The 17,588-nt window shown below is 39.7% G+C and overlaps 1 protein-coding gene across 2 annotated transcripts in view; it reads left to right on the top strand.

The window, feature by feature from the left end:
* GLDC (glycine decarboxylase) overlaps window positions 1–17,588 on the top strand; it is a 121,001-nt gene that overhangs the window by 52,298 nt on the left and 51,115 nt on the right. For both annotated transcript variants that reach the window (XM_070496069.1, XM_014851125.3), the window contains exons 4-8: window positions 10,555–10,719; window positions 13,189–13,266; window positions 14,284–14,431; window positions 14,769–14,965; window positions 16,176–16,272. In XM_070496069.1, coding sequence (XP_070352170.1) covers window positions 10,555–10,719; window positions 13,189–13,266; window positions 14,284–14,431; window positions 14,769–14,965; window positions 16,176–16,272 — 685 coding nt within the window. The remainder of the gene's footprint in view (window positions 1–10,554; window positions 10,720–13,188; window positions 13,267–14,283; window positions 14,432–14,768; window positions 14,966–16,175; window positions 16,273–17,588) is intronic.

Here is a 17,588-nt window from a genome sequence, read left to right as displayed (position 1 = left end):
TTCCGTGAAGAACATCATTGGGATTCTGACTGGGATTTCGTTGAATCTGCAGATTGCTTTAGGCAGTATGGACATTTTAACTATCTTTATTCTTCCAGTCCATGTGCATGGAATATCTTTCCATTTCTTTATGTTATCATTGATTTCTTTCAATAGTGTCTTATAGTTTTCTTTGTATAGGTCTTTTACCTCCTTGGTTAAGTTTATTTCTAGATATTTTGTTCTTTTTGTTGTGATTGTAAATGGGATTGTATTCTTGAGTTCTCTTTCTGTTAGTTTGTTATTAAGGAAATGCAACTGATTTTTTTTTATTGAGTTTATGATAGTTTACAATTTTGTGAAATTTCAGTTGTACATTATTGTTTGCAGTTGTGTTGTAGGTATACCCCTTCACCCTTTGTGCCCACCCCCCATGCTCCCTTTCCCCTGGTAGCCACGAATCTGTTCTCTTTGTCCACATGTTTAAATTTCTCATATGAGTGGAATCATACAGAGATTGTCCTTCTCTATCTGGCTTATTTCATTTAACATAATTCCCTCAAGGTCCATCCATGTTGTTGTGAATGGGATCATTTTATTCTTTTTTTATGGCTGAGTAGTATTCCATTGTATATATATATACCATATCTTCTTTATCTAATCATCAGTTGATGGGCACTTAGGTTGCTTCCACATCTTAGCTATTGTAAATAATGCTGCAATGAATATAGGGGTGCACGGGACTTTTGGAATTGCTGATTTCAAGTTCTTTGGATAGATACCCAGTAGTGGGATGGCTGGGTCATATGGTATTTCTATTTTTAATTTTTTGAGAAATCTCCATACTGTTTTCCATAGTGGCTGCACCAGTTTGCACTCCCACCAGCAGTGCATGAGAATTCCTTTTTCTCCACAACCTCTCCAACACTTGTTACTTTTTGTTTTGGTTATTATTGCCATTCTAATAGGTGAAAGGTGATATCTTAGTGTAGTTTTGATTTGCATTTCTCTGATGATCAGTGATGATGAACCTCTTTTCATGTGCCTATTGGCCATCTGTATGTCTTCTTTGGAGAAATATCTGTTCATCTCCTCTGCCCATTTTTTGATCGGGTTGTTTGAGTTTTTGTTGTTGAGTTGTGTGAGTTCTTTATATATTGTGGAGATTAACCCTTTGTCAGATATATGACTTGCAAATATTTTTTCCCAATTAGTGGATTGTTTTTTGTTTCAATCCTGTTTCCCTTGCCTTGAAGAAGCTCTTTAGTGTGATGAGGTCCCATTTGTTTATTCTTTCTATTGTTTCCCTTGTCTGAGAAGACATGGTGTCTGAAAAGATCCTTTTAATACTGATGTCAAAGAGTGTGCTGCCTACATTTTCCTCTAGAAGCCTTATGGTTTTAGGTCTTACCTTTAGGTCTTTGATCCATTTAGAGTTTATTTTTGTGAATGCTGAAAAAGAATGGTCAATTTTCATTATTTTACATGTGGCTTTCCAGTTTTCCCAGCACCGTTTGTTGAAAAGACTTTCTTTTCTCCATTGTATGCCCTCAGCTCCTTTGTTGAAGATTAGCTGTCCATAGATATGTGGTTTTATTTCCGGACTTTCAATTCTGTTCCATTGATCTGTGCACCTGTTTTTCTACCAGTACCATGCTGTTTTGATTACTGTAGCTTTGTAGTATGTTTTGAAGTCAGGGATTGTGATGCCTCCAGCTTTGTTCTTTTTTCTCGGGATTGCTTTAGCAATTTGGGGTCTTTTGTTGCCCCATATGAATTTTAGGATTCTTTGTTCTAATTGTGTAAAGAATGTCATTGGGATTCTGATTGGGATAGCGTTGAATCTGTAGATTGCTTTAGATAGTATGGACATTTTAACTATGTTTATTCTTCCAATCCATGTACATGGAATGTCTTTCCATCTCTTTATGTCCTCATCCATTTCTTTCAGGAAAGCCTTGTAGTTTTGTTGTATAGGCCCTTCACTTTCTTAGTTAAATTCACCCCAAGGTATTTGATTCTTTTTGTTGCAATTGTGAATGGTATTGTGTTCTTGAGTTCTTTTTCTGTTAGTTTGTTATTAGAGTATAGAAATGGTACTGATTTATGTAAGTTGATTTTATGTCTTGCAACTTTGCTGTAGTTGATTATTTCTAAAAGTTTTCCAATGGATTCTTTAGGGTTTTCTATATATAAAATCATGTCATCTGCAAACAGCAAGAGTTTCACTTCTTCTTTGCCTATTTGGATTCCTTTTATTTCTTTTTCTTGCCTAATTACTCTGGCCAAAACCTCCAGTACTATGTTCAGTAAGAGTGGTGATAGTGGGCATCCTTGTTTTGTTCCTGTTCTCAGAGGGATGGCATTCAGGTTTTCCCTTTTGAGTATGATGTTGACTGTGTGTTTCTCATAATTGGCCTTTATTGTGTTGAGGTACTTTCCTTCTATACCCATTTTATTGAGAGTTTTTATCATAAATGGATTTTGGATCTTGTCAAATGCTTTCTCTGTGTCTATTGACATGATTATGTCATTTTTGTCCCTCATTTTGTTAATGTGGTGTATCACATTGGTTGATTTGGGGATGTTGAACTATCTCTGTGTCCCTGGTATAAATTCCACTTGATCATGATGAGTGATCCTTTTAATGCAGTGTTGTATTCTGTTTGCCAGTATTTTGTTGAGGATTTTTGCATCTACATTCATCAGTGATATTGGCTCGTAATTTTCCTTCTTTGTGTTGTCCTTATCTGGCTTTTCTTTGTCATTAACTTTTGCCAGTTTTACTCCTATATGCTTTGGAGAAGGTCTTTTTACACTGATGTAATTAGGAGTACTATTAGCTTCTTTTACTTGTATTTCCAGCTTCTCCCCCAGGTTTGGGAAGTTCTCAGCTATTATTTCTTTGAACAAGCTTTCTCTCCATTCTCTCTCCCCCTCTTCTCCCTCTGGAGTACCTACAATCCTTATGTTGCATTTCCTAATTGAGTCGGATGTTTCTAGGAGAAGTTCTTCATTTCTTTTTAGTCTTAGTTCTCTCTCCTCCTTCTGAAGCATTTCTGTATTTCTGTCCTCCAGATTTCTAATTCTGTCCTCTATAATATCAGCTCTGTTATTCAAGGACTCTAGATTTTTCTTTAACTCATTCATTGTGTTTTTCATCTCCAACAGTTCTGATTGTTTTTTTTCTATAGTTTCAATCTCTTTTGTGAAGAAGTCCCTCTGTTCATTAATTTTGTTCCTGAGTTCATTGAACTGTCTATTTGAATTTTCTTGTAACTTGTTGAGTTTTTTTGTGATAGCTATTTTGAATTCTCTGTCATTTAGATTCTAAATTTCTGTGCCTTCAGGATTGATTTCTGGGGGCTTGTCCTTTTACTTCTGGTCTGGAGTATTACCATATTTCTTCATGCTGTTTGATGTTGTGGATTTGTGCCTTCGCATAGTGATAGTATCTGCTTGCAGATTTGACCTGCTGACACTGGGAGGGTGTCAGGAGCTGTGTATTCTGAACCTGCCGCAATCCCTGGCATGTGTGCCTGTCCTTTGGAATCTATGCTGATAGGGCCCGTCTGTGATTTTCGGCTCCCTTACTCACTCACATACGCTGCTTTTCTAATGTATGTGTTGGTGCTCTGGCTGAGTGACGGAGCTGGATCATCTGGTGGGGGGAGGGGCACTTTCTTTTGTGTGTGCAATCCTGGGTGCTTTATTGCTCTGTTCCTTGATATCTGCTGCCTTGATGAAGACACCCCTGCAACAGCTTAGCCTCCTCTGTGTGGAGCTCTCCTGCAGGCTGTGAGTGAACTTGGAGAGAGAAGGCATTCCTGTGGAAAGCCACCCCTTCCCCCCTCTTTTCTCAGAGCTACCCACAGTCCTGCTTCTGTCGCTGCGGGGAGGGAGAGGAGCTCCCCTAACCTCCTCTTCTTCCTCCTGGCATGTCTTTTGTGTTGATGAATGTTATCTGTTGGTTTATGTATGTCCTTTTCATTGTATGTTAGTGGGGAGGGTCTAAAGGCAGAGCTCACTCTGCTATAATGCTGACATCACTCCGTTTTGGTTTTTTTAACCTTAAATACAGAAATGTTCACAGTGCCTGTCTGAGAAAACTCTCAGGCAGCTATCAAAAAAACTGTCAAAAATATGTGCTGTTTTGTTCCAGACAACATTTGAAGATAGGCCCCCTGTCTCCCAGCCTCTGTTGGGCGGGCAGGGACCTAATTTTTATGAGCACCAGTTAGTAAATCCAGATGGGTTTCATACTCTTTCCTGGTTTTTGTAGCTTTTCATTTCCATGACTCTACTGAGCCCCACATCCCCCACTCCGTGCTCCCTTATTCTACCCTTAAAACATCTGGTCACCTCTAAAACACACACACACACACACACACACACAGAAATATGCAGACCCATTTAAGAATACAAACTTGACAATTTTGACATTTTGAAAAGTAAACCTGACACCCCACTTAATCTTAAACTTTGCACAAGGTGTTCTCAGTACTAGGAATAAATGTGCTGTGGTGGCTACATATGATCTGTGAATTTATACTCTCCCCCACGCCACCCACAAGCATAACTGGTTTCTGTGTGTTGGAGCCTGTGAGTGAGTGAATGGATGTTGGGCCATCAGCTGGCCCTCATCTGGTACCTCAAGTCCAGACTTGTAGTTCTGAGGACCCAGGCATTTCTTGAGCCCAGGGCATAGGTTACATTGGTCACATAAGAGGATAGCACCTTTGCATCCTTTGTCTGCTTTTGTGTAAGTGCAAAATAGTCCTGGTTGGTGAGAGTGTTTTGTCCTGGAAGCAGTTATTCATGTACCATCGTTATGGGAGCCAAGCCTGGTGGCATAATCACTCCTACCTTGCCATCCCTGTCCAGAGCTTTTAGTTTCAATATGCTCGTTTCTTCATTAATATGAAAACAGGAAAGAACCATCCAAGAACTAGCTTTTCTGCGTTTGGGGTGTGTGTGAACGTATTTACTTTGCTGAGGGCTTCTTTTCCACTATGGTCTTGGTAAGAGTTTGAATGATAAACCCCAAGTTTGATTTCAAAAGCAAATGCCTGTCTCTCTTACCCTTTACAAAATAAGCCTCAAAAGTACATGAATGGGTTGCAGCATTCCTTCTGTCTGAATGCTGGCCAGCAGCCTTCACTCTTGGTGTCCATATAGAATATTCACCATATTGCTTCCTGGCTGTGAGCAGATCTGCTAATTTACTTTAGGACCTGCAGCATTTTGAGAGGGAGACAATATTGTTTTTGCTTTTCACTCCCAGTTTTTGGGTGCATTTTACATATTGTTCCTTCCTGTTCTCCGAAAGCTGATCTGAACCAGAGGGTAATACTGTACCTCGCCAGTGCTGACAGGGAGGGCTGCGTGCCCGAGGGTGGGTAGACTTCACATCATCACCCTTCTGAATGGTTTCCATAGCGACGGAACCAACAAATTCCGGTGACGTGAGCTGAAAGTAAATGGGCAACATAGCCTCGAAAGAATACAAACATTTGGACTCTTACAAGAAAATTTACGTGACATCCAGAATTTATTTATGGTGGCTACTGTTCTAAATTTTTGACTGCTGATAACATCAGTAACTAATATAAAACATTTTACATTTTCTTTGTGGCTATTTCTGTTTTGTGTAACCTTGGCATTGGGATTAAAATGAGGGAATCTCATGAATGTTTGTCCTACTGCAAAAGCCCCTGCTGCCTCCCTCTTTCTCAATTCCAAAAGAGTCACAGCCAAAGTCATAGCAAATACTGGCTATTTTGGAATAAATGTTAATGCCATGTTGAATATATCAAGCATCCAATTTGAGCAAGACAAAATACTTTCTTGGATATGCAGACACTTTTTGCTTTTTAATATTAAAATACATCTAGAAACAGAAACCAATTGAGCTAAACAGTCAGTCGGAACATAGAAATTGTAGATCACAGGCATGTTTTCTTACTCACTATGTTTTGCCTAATTGAGGCAACTAAACCTTTGTATGCAGGATGTGGGCCCTGTGCTAACTTTTTCTCCTAAAATGAGGGTTTATTTAGTATCTTCAGGCTTGAGTCTCACCGATCTAAGATAGTCGTTCAATAGATGATTGTGAAGAGCATTAGTGCCTGTTTTATTTTAGTGGTGTAAACCTCTGTAGACTATAAAAGAAGTTTGCAATATAGAATAAGTGGGCTCATATCTTTTTCATCTTTGCCAGAAAACAATTTTAAAGCTTTCTACCTTAACAGTGCTAATTAGCATCAGCCTAAGCTTGGATTTAGAAAAGGGGTGAGCAAGGAGAGAAAGGCTACACAAAGGAGGGGGAATATTAAATCCCAAAGTCTGTGATTGAAGGAACAGCACCATCTCAGGTATGAAGGACTGTGCTTGGGAAGGTTGAGGCTTTTTCCTGAAGGTAGTGGGGAGTCCTCCCTGTTTCAGCGGGGAAGTCAAATACGTACATTTGCACCACAATGGATGTAATACATACCCATATAATATATAATAAATTATCCAATTTTCTATTATATATATAGCCTATGCTAGGCTAGTAAGGCAACAAAGAAGAAAAGGTGATATAAGACATCGGGAGGAAGATCAATGGGAATTGGTCATTATTTGGGGCTAAAAAAAATTCTGAAGTTTCTACCTTAAGAATTGGCAGAATAGAGGTACCTTTGAAGGAATCAGAGTATTCAGGAAGAGAAACCAGTATGTCTTCCTTCCTAGTTGGAGGAAGAAGAGGGGATGTGACGCTGACATGGGACGTGATAAATTTCCAGAAAAAAATAGTTTCCAAGTAGAAATATCTGATGATGTCTGAATAGAACTATGAGTAAATCCTTTGCAAGAAGTCTGTGAGTGTTTACTTTTAGAAACTTTTTAAAGACCAAAACAGAGGGAAAAAACAACTTTTCAAAACAGCTAATATTTGGGCAGGACATTACCATTTCCAAAATGCTTTGTGTATATTCATATGATTTTAGTGGTAAGGAAATATCTGATATAGATGATGTTATCTCCGTTGATCGCTAAGAGAAATTGGCAGAGAAAGGTTTACTTACTTGTCCGAGTTCACAGGTAGTTCAAGATTTAAAGTTGAAACCCAGGGCTTCTTAATATTTAGTATTGGTGAAGAAGCAGGGAACCTGTGAATCACTATATAGTTAAGGGAGCCTTAAAATTAATTATCATGTACCTTACCGTTTGAAATTCCGCCTCTAGAAATTTATCCTAAGGAAATAAGACAGAGACAAGTCTGTTCACAGTTATGCTATTTCTGATATTTAAAACCAAAAGTAATGTTCAACTTGAAGGGACTTATTAGATAAATTATGATAAATAAAATGATTTAATACCACACAACACTTAAAATATATTGTTGAATAATATTTAAAGTTAATGGAGAAAAATCGAGATACAAAATTTTACATAGAGTGTAATCTTATTTTAAATATTAAATATTATGATTTAGAAAACAGACTGAAATTAACTTGTGATAATCACTTCACAAAATATATGTCTATTAAATCATCACATTGTACAACTTTAAATATATAAAATATTACTTGTCAATTATACCTTAATAAAACTGGAGGAAAAAAGAGACAAGAATGTGTAAAGAAAGTCACAAGTCAACAAGAAAAGAGGCAGACAACACAACAAAAAAATGGGCAGCACGCTTGAGTGTGCCCGTCACAAAAGAGAAAAAGGAAAAAAGAGGCTGAAAAGAAATGCATGTAAATGTTAACTGTTGTTTTCTTGGAGTTTTGGGGATTATGGCTGATTTTATTTTCTCAATAGTTGCCTGAGTTTTCTAGCTTTTTCCATGAACATGTATAACATAATCAGAAAAAAGCTTGTAAATGTGTTCTTGACATGTAGAAGGTGGTTAATAAATGGTAGCTGATCTTTAACATTTAGAACATACAATAAAAAGAAAGCAAAAATTACTGTTAATCTCACCACTTAGAGAAAAACCACTGTTTACATTTGGTTCATGTGTTTTTACAAATTTACAAAAATGAGATTTTACTTTTTAAATTAATATATTGTGAACATCTTCCATGTCAGGAAGTATTCTTTTATGCATCATTTTCATAATAAATGCATAGTATTATATGCAGATTGTCTAATTTAATCATTTTCCCTTTTTTTTTTTAAGGTTGACACCTCTGCTAAGATCTGTTGCCAATCTCCTCTCTTTTCTGTTTTTTATTTTTATTTTTATTTTATTTGTTTCTTCTTCTCCCCAAAGCCCCCTAGTACGTAGTTGTATATGCTAGTTGTAGGTTGTTCTGGCTCTGCTATGTGGGATGCAGCCTCAGCATGGCTTGATGAGTGGTGCCATGTCCGCGCCCAGGATCTGAACAGGTGAAACCCTGGCCCACTGAAGCGGAGGGAGTGAACTTAACCACTTGGCCACAGGGCAGGCCCCTAATCATTTTCCTTTTAGTGGACACTTAGTTTGTTGCCCATTTTTCAATATTATATTCGGTACTGTGATGAATTCCTTGGAGCATCGCTCTCTCTTCCCATTATATATTCTGTGTCTATCTTTATGGATATACTGAATCTTTCCCATTTATTAGATGGGTTAGCTGATATGTGCATGTGTTTGTGTGTGTGTGTGTATGTGTGCAAGTTTGTGCGTCTGTCTATATGTCAAATAGTGATTCTGAGTAAAATGAAAATTTCATGTTAGCCAGGCAGTTGAAGCATATGTCTTCGTGGTGGCAGGCTACGTTGTGTGTGAAGGTCTTATCTGAGTTGAGATCACAATTGCCCCTTGTCTCTGCCCTTTGTGTGACCCCATTTCTGCTCAGACTCCCTTCTATTTTGTCTACATCATGTATTGTGTGCCTCATTCATTCCAGTTCACCACCCACTTAGAATTTGGCAAACTGATTTACAGTTGCTAAGCTAGGCTGTTCAAGGAGTTAATTGAAGCAAAAATTTACTCTGCTGTATACACACACACACACATACACACTTATATACCAATAAAGTTTCAGGAGAATTATTTCAAAGCCTTGACATTGTACTGCTTCAAAAGTCAAGTTCCCCTACCCCACGCCGCCTCACAGGTAAGAAGACATTGGTTTCAAAGTCTTCAACAAACAAACAAACAAACAAAAAGATAGATGGAAATATCCTGAACTTGATTACCAGAACAAGGAGAGAAAGGAAAGGGCTTGACAAAATGAAAACAAAACAAAACAAAAAACCTAAAATTTTTTCCTAATACTCTTTTGGCTTGGAAGAATGAAAACAGTAGAGATACGAAACAATGTCAGTCACGTGGGGAGCATGGACCCCAATCTGACCCACTGTGGTGGTAGTCAGAGTGAACAGATTCTTGGGGAAAAGACAGCAGCTCTGTCACAAGTCCTCTGTCACCCTCTATCCTTTCACCTTGTTTTATTTTCTTTAAAATATTTATTCCTCTGGAGTGATTTCATTTATTGTCTCTTGTTCCCAATTACAGTATATCCTCCTTGAGATCAGGAGTTATCCGTCTTGCTTATGATGTATCACCAGAACCTATCATAGTTCTTGGTACTTGGTAGGCATGCAGTAAATATTTGTAGAATGAGCGAATGAAGGAAGGGATGAAAAAAAGGATGAAGGCACTAAGTGGGTGAACTCACATACCTGAAGATGCATTTTTGGCTGATAATTAGAGGACATGATATTAGAATTTATGTCCACACTGCCTTCCAACCATTTGTATCCTTGAGTTTTGAGAGCTATGGAGTTAACTTCCATACGCTCTTAATAATTGGATAGCTAGAATTCTTAAATAGACCTCTGTTAATTTCTTAGGAACACATGGAACGTCTCCTGGTTAGTCAAAAACAAAGGTCCTCCCCCTACAAACCAGAAGTTTTGAGTATTAGACATTAGTTTCTTGGATGCTTTCCTATTGTGAACCGTGATTGAGGTGAGCTTTTAGCTAGAAGAAAGATAACATGAAGTGAAATTTCTGTTTATAATGCCATAGGTAGGCTTGACTGGATTTCAAGAGCCAGCTTACAATAAAACACATACATACGATGAGATCATCAAAATAGAAATGTAAGGTTAAAAAATAACTAGAGGGATAGAAAATGAAGTACTGGGGCCAGCCCCATGGCCGAGTGGTTAAGTTTGAGTGATCAGCTTTGGTGGCCTGGGGTTTCGCCAGTTTGGATCCTGGGCGCAGACATGGCACCTCTCGTCAGGCCATGCTGAGGCGGCGTCCCACATGCCACAACTAGAGGCACCCACAACTAAAAATACACAACTATGTACCAGGAGGTTTTGGGGAGAAAAAGGAAAAATAAAATCTTTAAAAAAAAAAAAAGAAAGAAAACGAAGTATTGATTATCCCCAAATAAAGGATAATATTGTTGCTATGATTTAATTCTGAGCTTCCTTACAAAGGCCAAAAGGGATGCTTACTGATGTATTACATAATCCTTAAGAGAGGCAAACAATTTTCAGGTACTGAATTCTAAAATGAAGACATTTTGCGAACTTTTCTGAACAGTGGAGTCACAGTTTAGACACGGCCTTTTGTGTCCCTCACAGGATCACCCAGTATACTCCGTACCAGCCAGAGGTGTCTCAGGGGAGACTGGAGAGTTTACTCAACTACCAGACTATGGTGTGTGACATCACAGGCCTGGACACAGCCAACGCATCCCTGCTGGATGAGGCGACCGCGGCTGCAGAGGCGATGCAGCTGTGCCACAGGTGAGAGGCCCAGCATGAGATTCCCTCAGGGTGAGGGACATTTTCCAGTCTCTCTCCTGCTGTGCAGGTCGGGCTCCACTGTTCTGGTCAGCGCCCAGTGACTTATCTCCCTCTTTCTCACACACACACACACGCACAAGGACATCTGTATGTGTGAGATACCCTGTATCAGTATCATTATACCAGTTAGTGAAGAAAACAGAAAGATCTGTAATAGTGGCTTTTTAAAGCTCATAATGTTAAGTTCAGGGATGTTACAGCAACTCTGGGAGGGTATCAAGGACTGATGCTCCTCTCTCTGCCATCTTTAGTGTGAGGCTTTCATCCTCAAGGTCACAAGACGACTGCTGAAGGTCTTGCCATGAAATCTGCATTCAGGAGGAAGAAAAGGGGCAGGGTAAAGGGTACTTCTAGCTAAATAAGCCCTCTTTAAAGAGTTTTTTGGAGCCCCTACTCAACACTTTTCACTTATGCTTCATTGACCACCCCTTTCTACAAATGACCTGGGGAAATGTAACTTTTTTAGATGGGCACATTGCTGCACCCTACATATTGGGGTCTGTCACTGTGGGTGAAGGGGGAATGGGTATTGGGTAGGAACTGGCAATCTGTAATGTAATATGTAAATAAATATTACCCTCTTTTATGAAGAATATTGTTAGGTTGTATTTACTGTTTTAGAGCTTGTTTTCTTTTTCTATTTAACAATGTGTTGTGAACATTTCCCCATTTCTTTAGTCACCTTTCTAGAAGACGGCTTTGATTGGCTACATACTCACTTACATGGAAGTACCATAATTTCTGTAACCTCTATTGTTACACATTCCATTTGTTCCCATCTTTTACTGTTATTAATGATGTTTTTTATGCACCTTTAGAGTAAATCTTTGTCAAAAGTTCTGGTCATTTCCTGAGGATGCTTTTCTGAAAGTAGAATTGCTGGGTCCTGGTGTGTAGTTAACAGTTGCTCTCCAGGTCCTCACTTCCTTCATTCTCTGCCTTGGGAGCGCATTTGAGCTTACTTTCCTGGTAGCATTCTTGCATAGATGGCCCTCTGGTTGGGAAATCTGCCCGCATTCACCGTGTGTCTCTCTGAGGTTTTGTGTTTGGCCCCAAATGCCCATGTAAGTCTCTTTCTTGGTCTCCACAGACCTGAGAGGTGGTGAACCCCAAACTCAGCAGGTATGGAGCCCTCTTAGTTCCAGCCACGGACCCTGCTGCTTCCTCCATGGAGGGTGGGCTCAGTCCCTTCCTCCTGTCATCAACAGACAGCCAGAAAGGAATGCTGTCCATCCACCCCTCTGGTTATTCTTCTCAACTTTTCACTCATTTTCTTCTTATCTCTTCCTCATCCACCTTCTCCATGCTCTCCCATCTCCCCTCCTGCCTGTTTTTCTAAGGAAGAGCTTTCATCTCACACTTGCAGAAGCTGAGTCCTTGTCTTTTCTAGTTAAGGGTTCAGGGGTTCTGTCCTGAACTGATTAGTGTTAATAGGCTACTCAAACTCTGCAAATGCTCGATTTGCTTCCTCTCTCTTAATTCTCATACCTTTGGACCTGCATTTAATTTTACCCTTGAGAAGCAGCCTTGTGCTTTTGAACTTTAGCAAAACATTCTTAAAAATCTGCTGTGTTTTTGTTTCCTTCTGAGGTCATTCAGGCTTAAATAGCTCTTTTTTTCAGATGTATTTAGATTCAAACTGTGAAGAGAGTTGTGCACTGGATAATTAATTGCTTTTGTATCTTCTCAACTCTACTTATTCCTCTATTAAATTTATGATTACTAGGAAAATAATACCTGTTCTTGGTAGAAAAAATACTCAAACAGTAGAGAAGGATATAATGAAAATTAAAACCTGCTGTTTCTCACTCCCATTCCATTGAGAAAGCTGCTGTCAGCTGGTCCTTGTGTATCTTTCTGGGAAATGATTAAATGCATAAGACAATATACATGTATCCCCACCCTTTTCTTTTTATCCAGATGTGCTCTTGCTGTGTGAACTGTTGTGCATCCCCACCAGTTTTGTTTCCTGAAACCACTGACCGTTAGAGAACTCCCAGGATTTGGGTCCTAGACCCAACTGTACTTCTGCAATAGCCATGTGGCCCTGTGCGTGTCATGGACATTTGGTTTAGATAATCTCTAAGTTCTCTTTTGGCAATAAAATTCTCAGAAGTTTTTTATTTCTACTTGTACCTCATCACTACCCTTTGCTTTTCTTTCTTTTTCCTCATAGTTTATTTATAAAAATTTAAACCAGTTTAAGATTGATTTTGCTAAATGGGGTCAGAATGGGAAGTGGATTTCAGTGGAATTCTAAACAGTAAATATCATTATTAGTCATTAATGACCCAGTATTTTTTATACTATGCTCAGACTTTCCCTAAGTACCACCTTTGCTTTGCATTCTTAGAAGATACTCTGATTTCTTTAATGTTCATGTTGGCATGTGATTTTCCTTTTCAACAGACACAACAAGAGGAGGAAATTTTTTGTTGACCCCCGTTGCCACCCGCAGACAATAGCTGTCGTCCAGACTCGAGCCAAGTAATTAATTTTATTGATATTTTGACGCAGGGATAAAATCATGCTCATCTCTGCTGTTTCTCCCTCTTACTTCCACTGATTGGGGGGTGAACCTGGTTTAAATGGGGGTTGTTGAGTTTTACTTTCCCTCCCACTTTCTTCCCAGGATCTCATTGGTGAGTAAAATGTGTCAGAATTGAGGAGAAAATACACAGTGGCTTTAATTGCCTTTGCTTTATATTAAGTTACTGTGTTGTTTTGTTTTCTTTTTGTATAAGGAAAATTTTAAATATTAAAATAACTTCAACGGTGTTTCAGAAAGTTTGAAAAGCAGAGGAAAAAATGGAACTCTGACATTACTGTTATGATTTTGTGTGTATTCCTGCAAACGTAGTTCATCGGGAATCAGTACAATACCTGGGAGTGTGATGTAGATGAAGCATATTGTGTTTGTTTAGTGCTGTCACCAGACAAAACAAACCCAGCACAACTACTACCTGTGGGTGTGTTTATTTGCTTTCTCCTTGTAAAAGCTGGGCAATCTTCCTGTAACCCGATACCACCATCCCTTCAGAAGGGGCTTGCTGACGTATGATTGGAATTAGATGGTTTTAAGAACTGAAGGAAGGTCTTCTTCTTTGTCTTAATGATGGTTTTCCATTCACCTAAGGTTGATCCAAGGTGAAGGTGGTGACAGCTCTGTTGTTACAGGTAATTGGTTCTGTAGCCCTAGGAAGCGACATTCCCAGGCCTCTCTCGGGAGCAGGTTCTGACAGGAAGGGGCAAGGGGAGTGGTAAGGGTGGAAGAGAGAAACAGCAGGTAAGCTGTTGCAGGCACTTGAGTTTGGGTGAAGCTCTGTTACCACTGAAGGTCTGGGTTTGGGATGGGGGATGCGTGTGTGTGTGTGTTGGGATGGGGTGGGGGCATTGAGGAAAGACACAGAATATGAATGTTGTATCACTGGAAGAAACTTAAAGTAATTTGATTTTCCCTGGTAAACCAAAAACATGATTGTTCTTTGTCTTCTGTCTTTGCAGATATACTGGAGTTCTCATCGAGCTGAAGTTACCCCAAGAAATGGACTTCAGTGGAAAAGATGTCAGTGGAGTGCTGTTCCAGTACCCAGACACTGAGGGAAAGGTGGAAGACTTTACAGAACTTGTGGAGAGAGCCCATCAGACCGGGGTAGGCAAACTTCCTTTGTAGGGGTCCATGGAGGTGTGTTCCAATTTTGAATTATTATTATTATTTTTGGTGTATCTTAATTTCCGTACCTTTATCACCTGTACTGCTAAAACTGTCTCCTTCCTACCTCCTTCCTTCAAGCTTGTTTTGTTCACTGATTGCTGGCACATAGTAGGCACTCAGTAAACGTTTTTGAATGAATCAATGAGTAAATGAAGTTCACAGGATATGAACCAATTCTGCCAGTCTACCTGTAATGGAGAGAATTTGCTGCTCTCTCACTGCTCTCAGGGGAAGGTGACAACATTGTCCACTTTCTGTCTTGTTTCCTTTCTAGAGCCTGGCCTGCTGTGCTACTGATCTCTTAGCTCTGTGTATCTTGAGGCCTCCTGGAGAATTTGGGGTAGACATTGCTCTGGGCAGCTCACAGAGATTTGGGGTGCCGCTGGGCTACGGGGGACCACATGCAGCCTTTTTTGCTGTCAGAGAAAGCTTGGTGAGGATGATGCCTGGAAGAATGGTGGGGGTAACAAGGTAAAGCAGCTCATGTTTCTCCCCTTTTATGGTGGTTATCATTTTCCCTGTTCCTTCTTCTGATCAAAGAAGTTATTGATTTCTCTCAATTTAAATGGGCTATGCTGGGTTGGCTAAGGAAATGTACAGCATAGATTCAGAAGAGAGAATCTGTTTGGGATATGAACTAGTACCTCTTGTCAAATGTATCTCTTTGTATGTATTTGGAAAAGTATGTGTGTAACTTACAACATATTTGTATTGAAGCCATATAAGTCAATTTATTTAGGCTGATGAAAGCCTGAGGGACTGAATATTTTAGGTGTGTTTTATATCTAACCAGTTTCTTTCTCAAAAGTATTATCATGCCAGACAGTTAGGTAGAGACAAGTGCAGTGGTAGATTACCATGAACACATTAAGTGTGATCCACATTATTTCCTGGAGGCTCCTGCCACGTGGCCATTCAAGTAATTTCTAAATGTACTTTCCTGAGTGCTTCTCATGGATGAAGCTCCTCAGATTAAGAATTTAGATGAATGTCATGATTATTACTGGGGAAGTTTAGCATGATCTTTTTGACCTTTCATAAAAACTGGGCCATTAACATAAGTAAATAATCTGTATCAGTGAATGGTGTGTATTTTTGAAATACTTTCAATTTGCCACAGGACAACAAGGGGTGCTTTGCTTTTTAGTGCAAACACAACCTTTTCTTCAAGTATTCTTACATTAGCTGCTTTCAGTGATGTCTCTTCACCAGACGAGATGAGGCAGAGGGCTTTGCAATTCCAAAAGTTTAATGTATTAATTATTGTCTGCTGATTTTTACATTGATCTTTTTAGCTTTCTGAAAAATGGACCCCAGAGCTGGATGAAATAAAGGATAAGACCGCCAAATCTTTGTGTTTATCCAACTTTTTAATTGCATTAGGAAGGGAAAAATTTAGTCACCATCATTATGTTAGTCTGGGAAAGTTCTGGGAGATTTCCTTTCAAGGTTCCCAGTCTTGTTGTATATATCTCCGTGCTGCAAATCCTCAAAGTACAAACTAAATATTAGTAGTCCTGTTAAGAAGAGGACAGTTTACGAATTGTTTTCTTTATGGCCTTGCATTAAAGTAAGTTTGCTGAATTCACTTCAAGCTGGGAAGGAAAGAAGCAAGTCCATTTGCGACATCTCCTCGTGCCATGATTATCTGAGCTAACTGGATGTTTTATTCTCGGCCCAGAGATGCCGCTGGGAAAGAAGTGTATCGTCTTGCTCTTCAAACCAGGGAACAACACATCCGTAGAAACAAGGCTACCAGCAACATCTGTACAGCTCAGGTAGATCACATGCCTGCCCTGCCCACTGAGTACCTTACAGTGTATAGAAATGAGCTACTCATTCATTCACTCAGTTGTTCATTCATTCATTCACCACCTAATGAGTGGTGTGCACACCAGGAATAGCAGATCTTATTGGGAGAAGAAGCCTTGTGGTCTTCTCAGAACCAAAATATAAGGTATTTCACTGGTGCTCTATGTATGCACGCACTTCACAGTGCAGGGTCTCTAGCATTCTTGGCCATAGTGCAGGACCGTTATGGGTGGCAGTTGGGGCATTTTCTCTTAGGGCTGCCATGGAGGCCTTCCAGGATAGAGTGAGGAAGGCAGCTTGAGGGTGCTCGAGGTGACTGTGCTGGAGGGATGGTCTGGATTGGCCAGCTGGTTGTGGTCATGGGGTACTCTTACTGGGAACTCATGATAGGTGTTCCTGAAATGGATGAGATCAAAGAGCCGGAGCTTCCTGGCCTCCTACCCATCCTGAGAGCTCTATAGCCATCGGTCTTTGGAGCAGTTTCCTCAACAGGTTTTCTTGTATTGCTTTTTGCCTCAGGAAGGTGCCTGCTGCTTTTCAGTAAGAGCTCTTCTCGTATCACAGGAGGAGCCAGTTGTCACAGGCTTTTCCTCTGCTGGACGGCAAATTGATATTTACATGATACCTTTACTTTCCCTAATTTACCCTCCATTTGTTAAATTCTCTGCCTGCATATTTTGCCCTCCTCTGCAGCTGACTGCTGCTGTACTGCCCTTTCTGCTCATGATGTTCTAGAAGTTGTCTCTCTGATCGTAAGTGCATTAAAGGCCTCAGTTTTCTGCTTCAAGGTTTGGAATTAATTTTCCAGGTGAACTTGTGCCATCTGCAATGAATAAAATTTACGTTCCTACTTCTTTATTTCTTCCAGTTCGTGTTTAGCTGGTATTTCATCATTTAACTTGGATGATAAAAGGTCTCTATCTTTTTCAGCAATTATTGCAGTGATCTTTGCCCCAGAGATGGGCATACTGTGTCTTCTCTGATTTTCCTCTTCTCATTCGGAAATCTTCTAACTCTCTCTTGTCTATTTCATTTCATGTGTTCCTTTTCATAGTTGCATAAAACAGTTGCTCATAACTCCAGTGTCATTCTCTTCGTCAGCATGAAATTGCTCTCTTTTGTCGGATGACTGATGTCTTTTGAGTTGTTCCGTGACCACTCCATGTCATTGATCCCAGTCTTCTGCTTCTTGCAGCAACTGCTCCATGTTCTTTTCAGGTCTGACCCTTTCCTCCTGAGCACGATAGGGTCCCCACTGGACTTCTTTTAGTTTTGCATCATT

This window comes from Equus asinus, chromosome 23 (genome assembly GCF_041296235.1).
Source record: "Equus asinus isolate D_3611 breed Donkey chromosome 23, EquAss-T2T_v2, whole genome shotgun sequence".
NCBI classification, from domain to species: Eukaryota; Metazoa; Chordata; class Mammalia; order Perissodactyla; family Equidae; genus Equus; species Equus asinus.
This window is presented reverse-complemented; position numbering and strand designations above follow the sequence as displayed.